The sequence below is a fragment of the Colobus angolensis genome, unplaced genomic scaffold, assembly GCF_000951035.1.
Source record: "Colobus angolensis palliatus isolate OR3802 unplaced genomic scaffold, Cang.pa_1.0 Scaffold335, whole genome shotgun sequence".
Lineage (NCBI taxonomy): Eukaryota > Metazoa > Chordata > Mammalia > Primates > Cercopithecidae > Colobus > Colobus angolensis.
The window spans coordinates 79,689-87,957 of NW_012116655.1; the positions used below are offsets into that span (position 1 = coordinate 79,689).

Consider the following 8,269-nt stretch of genomic DNA (forward strand, 5'->3'; position numbering starts at 1 on the left):
GCCTCCCAAAGTGCTGGGATTACAGGCTTGAGCCACCGTGCCCGGCCCCAATTTTTGTATTTTTTATAGAGAGTTGGGGCTTTGCCATGTTGCCCAGGCTGGTCTCAACCTCATGAGCTCAAGTGATCTGCCTGTCTCGGCCTCCCAAAGTGCTGGGATTACAGGCATGAGCCACTGTGCCCGGCCAGTTTCAGGTCTTACATGTTTAGTTGATTTTTGTATAGGGTGAGAGGTGGGGATCTAGTTTCATTCTTCTGCATATGGATATCCAGTTTTCCCAGCACAATTTATTGAAGAGACTGTCTTTTTCCCAGTGAGTGTTCCTGGCGCTTTTGTCAAAAATCAGTCGGCTGTAAATATATAGATTAATTTCTGAGTTCTCTATTCTGTTTCATTGATTTATGTATCTGTTTTTTTGTTTGTTTGTTTGTTTTAAACAGGCTTAATTCACTTTATTTTTCTTGTATAAAAACCCTGTGTTACTTTGGGAAGGCAAGGTGGGCAGATCACCTGAGGTCAGGAGTTTGGGAGCAGCCTGGCCAATACTGGTGAAACCGTGTCTCTACTAAAAATACAAAAAATTAACCAGGCATGGTGGCATGCGCCTGTAGTCCCAGCTGCTCGGGAGGCTGAGGCAGGAGGATCATGTGAACCCAGGTAGTGGAGGTTGCAGTGAGCCAGGATCGCACCACTGCATTCCAGCCTGGTTACAGAGCAAGGCCCCATTTCAAAACAAAACAAAAAAGAAAAAAACCAACCCTGTGTTGCAGCCACAGCTGCAGCCTGGGTCTTTCACACAGAGAGTGTGGGTCTTGACAAAATGGTCAGTGAATTCCTGAGAAGAAGACTTGGTGAATACAGTCTCCTCCCAGAGGTCAGGGGGCAGGTAGCTATAGGTCTTAGAGATGGCATCAAAGGTGGCCTTGGCAAAGTTGCCCAGAGTGGCAGTGCGGCTCCTGGCTGAGGTGTAGCGGTTGTCAATACCGGACATCAGCAGCATCTTCTTGGGCACAGAGGCCAAGAGGATGCCAGTGCCTCTGGGTGCAGGGATAAGGTACAGCAGCACGGAGCTGCAGCAGCCTGTCACCTTGCAAGGGACAGTGTGGGGCTTACGATCTTGGTCCCCAGTAGCCTCTCTGCACGGGACAATGGAGAGCGTAGCCAGGATGATGATCCCTCTGACAGCAGTGGCTGCTTCCTTGGAGCACGTAACACCCAGACTGACGCGGCCATTGTAATCCCTAATGGCAACAAACGCCTTGAACCTGCTGTACTGGCTGGGGCAGGTCTGCTTCTGCACTGGCATAATCTTTAAAACCTCATCCTTAAGAGAGGCCCCCAGGAAAAAGTCAATGATCTCAGACTACTTGATGGGCAGGGAGAAGAGATAGATTTCCTCCAGGGACTTGATCTTCATGTCCTTGACCAGGCAGCCCAGCTTGGTGACAGGCATCCACTCCTTGGCCTGGGCCTTGCCTCTGAGAGCTCCCTGCAGCCTCGGCCCCTGCCCTGACTACGGCCACAATCCTAGCCCCCCAGAAGCTGCTGGCAAAGCTTCCATGGTTTCCCATTCCAGGCCTCTGGACCCTCCTGCTGCCATGGTGTCATCTACCATTTGGTGTTTTCTTGGAAAAAAATGTGTCTGTTTTATGCCAGTACCATGCTGTTTTGGTTAATATCACTTTGTAGTATATTTTGAAGTCTGGTAATGTGATGCCTCCAGCATTGTTCTTTTTGCTCAAGATGGCTTTGGCTATTCAGGGTCCTTTGTGGTTCCAAATTTTAGGATTTTTTTTTCTATTTCTGCAAAGAATGTCATTGGTGTTTTGATGGGGATTGCATTGAATCTGTAGGTTGCTTTGGGTAGCAACAAAGTAACTTTTGAGAAGGGAACAGCCCCTCCCCAGGACCACCACACTGCTAGTGGCTTGAGGACTTGCTGCCCCATGGCATGTGGGATCAGATCATTTTTTCAAACCCACAGAGGGCACCTGACGACCCTGCATTCCCCTCTGCCACAAATGAGCAGCTTGGCTTGATGGTCAGGGACAAGCCAGCGCGGCGTCTCCTGGTGCCAGCCAGAATCTTGTGACAGTCTCCCTATCCAGAGACTGCTGGCTTGGGTCAGACCCACTGCCACTTGAGCAGACCCTGGGGACTTGCATCCTCCCAATGGCCTGGGCCTGAGCACTTGCCCTGCCCTCGCAGCCGGATACCCGCATGGATGTTCAAAGCAGCCGGGCAGCACCTCTGACCTACCCGCCTCCCTAAATGGGCAGCTGTGGCTACCAGCCCCACTCAGACGCCCTCCCTCAGTGCCAGCTCCAGGCTCTCTCCTCAGCATGTACGTTCTGCTTTTCCTCTCAAAGCTGGAAGGACTTGAAAATAGATGTGGGACAGATTGGCCCCACATAGGTCATGAGCTGATAACAGGCACTCAACTGCATGAGCGGAGTTTTAGAGATAACCTCATTAGGGTGACTTATCAAGATATGCTCATTGACAATTAGGTAACAGAAGCCAGATTTTTTTTCACCTACAGCCCTAGTCCCTCTTCTGAACATCCCCATCTTACTATACAGTAGATATTTTGTCAAAGGCTTTCAATCAAACTGCCTGGGTTCCAATCACAACCCTATCTCTTATAAGCTGTGTGTCCTTGGGCAGGTTACCAGCATCTCTTTGCCTCAGTTTCCTCATCTGTAAAAGAGAACCATAATAGTAACTACTTTACCATGTTGATGTGAAGATTAAAAGAGCAAACATGAGTTCAGTGCTTCTCAGAGGGCTGGCCCTCAGGAGGCCCCCAGTCAGTGTCAGTGATGTATTATTCCTTTATTTTTTTTAATTTTTTTTGAGACAGGGTCTTGCTCTGTCACCCAGACTGGAATGCAGTGGCACAATCATGGCTCACCTTGACCTCCCAGGCTCAAGTAATCCTCCAACCTCAGTCTCCCAAGTAGCTGGGACTACCAGGTGTACATCACCTAATTTTTAAATTATTATTTGTAGAGATGGGGTCTCACTATGTTGCCCAGGCTGGTCTCAAATTCCAGGGCTCAAGCAATCCTTCCACCTCAGCCTTTCAAAGTGCTGTTGGTATTACTCATATAGTCAGAGCATACTTTTTCCTCCTAAGAAGGGTAGGCCACGTTTTTTGTTGCTTAGATGGAAGGAGACTTAGGCCATGGTATAAGGTCCTGGGAAGTCTCTTCCTGTAACTGCAGGCGTAAAGCCACAGGAATGGTGGTCAGCTGGCACCAGACAGAGCCAGCTGGGCTAGAGGGAGGGCTGGCCACTGAAAATGCCATCCCAGCCTGCTTCTCTGCTGTTGGCCTCTGGATTCATCTTTTTCTGTGTGTCCCAGTCATTCGAAATTAAGCACGTTTCAGTCCTGTGCCTTCTGGGTGTCACAGACATCGAAGCTGTGCTGGTAGGGATCTCCACCCACCCCAAGATGGTCTGTCTGGGGAATTCCAGACTGGGCACTCAGGGACAGCCTTACTTCACAAGGAAGGTGGTGTTTTCTTGCGTCTGGTCAATAGCAATTAGCTGCACTTAACAGCTTAGGGAGGAAGGCTGGTGTCATGGTGACCCTATTACCGCACTGCTATCTTGGGTATCTGTTTGGGCCCCAGGACAGAGGCTGTGGAAGTCAGGGACTGCTGGTCCTCTGTGTCTGCAAGACTTAGCCCCGAATCTGGCAGAGCGGAGGCTTGGTGAGCGTATGTTCTCACACTCATTCTGCAGATGACGCCTGGCATCTGTGCTGCACATTTACACTGTTGCTGGTACTGAGGAGGTACATGGTGGTGAAAAGGCCATCCCTGTCCTCCCTCCTGAGCTTATATGTAGTGTGAATAGTCACATCGGCAGCAAATACACATCACTCAGATAGTTTGAAACTGTGATGAGGCTCTGACCTGATAAATGGGGCGTGTGATCCAGAGACAGTGGTTTTCCAGGAAGTTGATGAAGAAAGGCCTCTCCCAAGAGCTGATAGTCAGGCTGAAATCTGAATGACAAGGACAAGCCAGGCACATGGGGACCTAGGAAGAGCGTGTCCGCCAGGCAGAATATCAACTGAAAGGAGCAAGCCTGGGTGATTGGGGCACAGCTCAGAGGCTGCTGCTGAGCATCGGGAGTGAGGGGTCTGGGGGGTGGGAATTGCCCAGATGGGCAGGGCCAGCCACGAGGGTCTGGGGGACTATGGGGAGGAGCTTATGCTATGGGTCATGAAAGCCACTCTAAGGTGTTGTGTAAAAGTGTTTAGTGATAGGGTTTGGGTTTTCAAGGGTCCCTCTGACTGCCACATGGAGGACAGACTGTAAGAGGACAGTAAAGAGGCAAGCCGTCCAGGCCAAGGATGATGGTGGCTTGCCTTGGTGATGATGTGGTGACAGAGAGAAGCTGAGAAACTGGCAGTGGAGTGAATTATGCATGCACTAAAGCAGGCCCTGACAACACAGTATCTCTGCCTGGGCGCTTGATGCCCACACTCCCTCCAGAGACATAAACATGCTGCTGTGGGACCCCAGCACAGACATTCGGGAGAGCCTTCTTAGCGTGCAGACCCCAGGGATGGAGCCAGGTGCCCCAGGCCGACCCTGCTGATTTTGTGACCACTCATCAGCGGATGTGCTGGTGCAAACGGACGGCATCGTGCGGGATCAGAAATGGTGGTTCCAACACCCCCACAGTACTCATCATAGAGACTCTAAGGTTAAGAAGACCTCCAGGGGAAATCTCAGACTTCAACCTCTACCTGTAACTGCTTCTCTTAGAAAGTGCCAGAAGCCTCCACATAATTGAACTTTTGGAAACCAGCCTGTTGGAAAGTTGAAACCATCTAATTATCATGAGCTCCTCTTTAACTGGGCCCCACTGGGTGCCCCACCAGGTAGGTGCTTTGTTAGCCTATTTTATCTGCCAGCAACCCTGTAAAGCAGGTTAGTGTGCCCTTTTGCAGATGAGAACACTGAGGCTCTGGGAGGTTGTCAGGCTTACTCACAGGGCCTCAGTCCAGCCACAGAGCTGGGTTGGACCACGTCTGTCAGGCCCCTCCCCTCCCCTTTCGCCCAGCTCCGCCCCGCCCCGCCCAGTTCAACTCCATCCCGCCCTTTCCCGCCATGCTTCGCCTGCCCCGCCCACCGCACGCAGGTCGTCAGGCAGGTCCTCGTCCAGGTCGCCCACGACAATCTTCTCCAGGGTGCTGATAGAGATCTCCAGGAGCTTCTCGTGGTGGTGGTTCTCCAGGTCCCGGCACTGGGCCATCGTGCAGCCCCGAGTTAAGCAAAGGCCAGGGAGGAGCGGGCCCAGCGCGTCCCCGATTCACTCAGAGGGCCGGAGACAGACTTTAAGGGCCCAAGGCGAGCTCGGAGATTCCGGCTGGCAGCACCGTCCACCCACAAGCACCCAAGCCTGGGCCATCCCCAACTCCCCACCCCTGCCCCACACCTCGGACGGACCCTTGGCCCCTGCCATCACCCCCTTCTCTCCCTCCTGCATGGAGGCTCCTGGCGCTAGTCTCTGGGTTACCGGAGTGTGCTTGCTGGCAACACAGGGGGCTCATTTCTCAGTGAACATCACCCATATGAGAACAATCATACTGGGACCCTACTGCAAACAGGTTGGATGTTGTCCCTCTAGGCATCCAAACCACAGCTCTAACAGACCATCAGTGTTCTGAGGGTCGGGAAACCCCCTCAGACCCTGTGGAACATTCTTTTGTCCAGAGGCCAGGACAACCCCAGGGGCTCTGTAGCACCTCCCCATGGGGGAAGGTCATCACAGAAAGGATATAGGCTTTGGACATTTTCGATAAACAGTCCCACCATGTCAACAATGTTCCTTTCAAACATGTTTATAGTCTCCTGGAAATGTTAAAGAACACAGTTAACATGCATATTTAGACATCCAGCACAGAGCAAAAGGTGCTCCTTAGAATTTAGCAACCACCTCCTCTAATCACAGACCTTCAGGTTAAAGACCACCCATCTTGACCCTCCTGAGCAGATGGTTGTGAACTGACCCCTCTGCTCTCTCTAGAGTTGTTCTCCAACCATATTAACTCCCTCACCATCTGAATGTTTAATGCTGTCACTGGAACTTTGCCAGGAACACTTGTCCTGGTCTTACTCCCCTTACCTGCCTGCCGAACACACACACAGAGCCAACTCCCTCTCCTTTGGGTTTCTCAGTGACATCTGTGCATCACCTCCAGGGAAAAAGTGGAGTGAGCTGCTAAGAGCTAGACTGCCTGGGTCAGTATTCCCAGCTCCAGCACTGCGTGTAACTCTGGGAAAGGCATTTCACCTCCTTGGGCCTCATCTTCCTCATCTTCCTCATCTGGGAAATAGGTTTCCTGCATAATCCCTGTGTTGTGGAGTTGTGGTGAGGTTAAATGAATCTTCACACAAAATGCTTTGCAAGGTGCCTGGCCGAGAGGAGGCCCTCAGTAGCAACTGGCTGTCACCCTAGATCTCTTTCAGTTAGTTGCTGTTTTGTGGTGGTTAGCAAGGCACCTAAGGCCCAAATGGGATTTAGTGTTGATTGAAGGAACAATGGAAGATGTGATTTCCAGGCCTGCCACTCTGGAATTGCCCCACCCCCATCTGCCATAGACTCCAGGGGCTGCAAGGTGGGCAGGGGTGGAATCTATAGGAACGTTAAGGACTGTCTGCAGAGTGAGCACATTGCACTATTTTCAAACACATGCATGTGCTGTTCTTGTAAATAAAAATAGGGTCATTGAAAAGCATGATTGCCCTTGTGGCTTTCTGGTCACCGGTAATACAAGTAGGATGGCACATGGGTTCTGGGAAACGTTTGGATGTTGCAAAGCAATCTCCTTGCCTGAAAAGGCTGGGAGCTGCTGCCTCGTTCTCCCCTGGCACTGTGCGCTGTTTCTGCAGTGCCTGCGTTCCCCAGCGGGGAGGGAGCACCTGCCCTGTGATGTGATGGGGAAATCTATCCCATGTCTGAGGTGTACTTGACGTGTGAGGAATTGATTAGGCGCTATCACTTGGCCCAGCCACAGCAGCATCCAATGAGGTTCAATTCATCACATCACTTCAGACTCCCGGCCTCCGTTGCCTTGTAACACACACTCTGGCCACTAATGAATTTCAGACAGCGGCGCTTTTCATTTCCACTACTTAGTGCTGAGTTGCAGCCTCCTCGCATCGCCTGAGAAGCGGCAACCGCAGGCTGCAACGCGGAGGGGTCTTTGTTTGGTCCCCAAGTGGGGGTCCACTTTGCCTTTAGAGTTCCCCGGATAGCTCCAGGGGTCTAATCAAAAATCTCTCCCCACTGACTTCCAGGATAGGGGGAACATTTCAGAAGAATGAGCTCACCTCTTATTTTCCACAAGGATCACTTCCAATCTAAATGATTAAAATGTATCAAAAGCAAACACAGGACTGATGAGCAAGAAAGCTGCAGCCTGCCATGCTGAGTCATGCTGGACGTTTCCAGCAGAAGCGTGCCCATGAAGGCTGCAGTTCACCTATGGATGTGCAGCTGCATCCCCAGATCCTGGCACTTGTGCCCAGGGCCCAGCCTCACCTCCAGCTGCTCCACCAGCTGCATCTCCAGCATCATGAGCTCATTGAACAACTCACTGATGTCAGCGCTGCATTCCAGGATCTTCTTCTCAATGTTGGGCAGTTCCGACTCCTCTCGAATGGCACTTAAACTCTGGAAACAATAGACTGCACTTCAGGAATCAACAACTAAGTGTAATTAGATAGTGGCAGGTGGCAATTTGGTTTTGTGGGTAAGAATTTGGACTCTGGAGTCAGCCTGCCCAAGTGCAAGTCTCAGCTTTGCCATTTGCTGGCTCTGAGAGCTTGTGGAAGCTACCTACCCTCTCCATGCCTCCGTTTCCTGGTCTGTAAAGTGCAATTGATAGCCCCTACCCTTGACACAAGTAAGAGAACATATGTGAGGCTCTTTGAGCACTAGCAAGTGCCCACTCCCTGTTAGCTCAGGTTTTTATTAGAGGCTAGTAGGCAGGGTGGAAGCAGCCATGGTTTTCATGGGGCTCAGAGCATTTCACACCAAAATACGCTGCTTTAGCATAGTGATTATTTTGAGTTAAAGATACTTAAAAATGCCTGTAATCCCAGCACTTTGGGAGGCTGAGGCGGGCAGATCATGAGGTCAGGAGATCCAGACCATCCTGGCTAACAGGGTGAAACCCTGTCTCTACTAAAAATACAAAAAATTAACCAGGCGTGGTGGCGGGCACCTGTAGTCCCAGCTACTC

At 51.2% G+C, this 8,269-nt stretch overlaps 1 protein-coding gene across 2 annotated transcripts in view; it reads right to left on the bottom strand.

Moving 5' to 3' along the window:
• Positions 1-8,269, bottom strand: part of LRRC48 (leucine rich repeat containing 48) — a 47,837-nt gene that overhangs the window by 5,049 nt on the left and 34,519 nt on the right. Inside the window, exons 8-11 of one of the 2 annotated variants that reach the window (XM_011952133.1) lie at positions 7,567-7,698; positions 5,803-5,873; positions 5,152-5,275; positions 4,454-4,828 (exon numbers count right to left, since the gene is read on the bottom strand). In XM_011952133.1, coding sequence (XP_011807523.1) covers positions 4,781-4,828; positions 5,152-5,275; positions 5,803-5,873; positions 7,567-7,698 — 375 coding nt within the window. In that variant the 3' untranslated portion in view covers positions 4,454-4,780. Of the gene's footprint in view, positions 1-4,453; positions 4,829-5,151; positions 5,276-5,802; positions 5,874-7,566; positions 7,699-8,269 lie in introns of those variants that run through there. The other variant, XM_011952132.1, reaches the window with a different exon arrangement.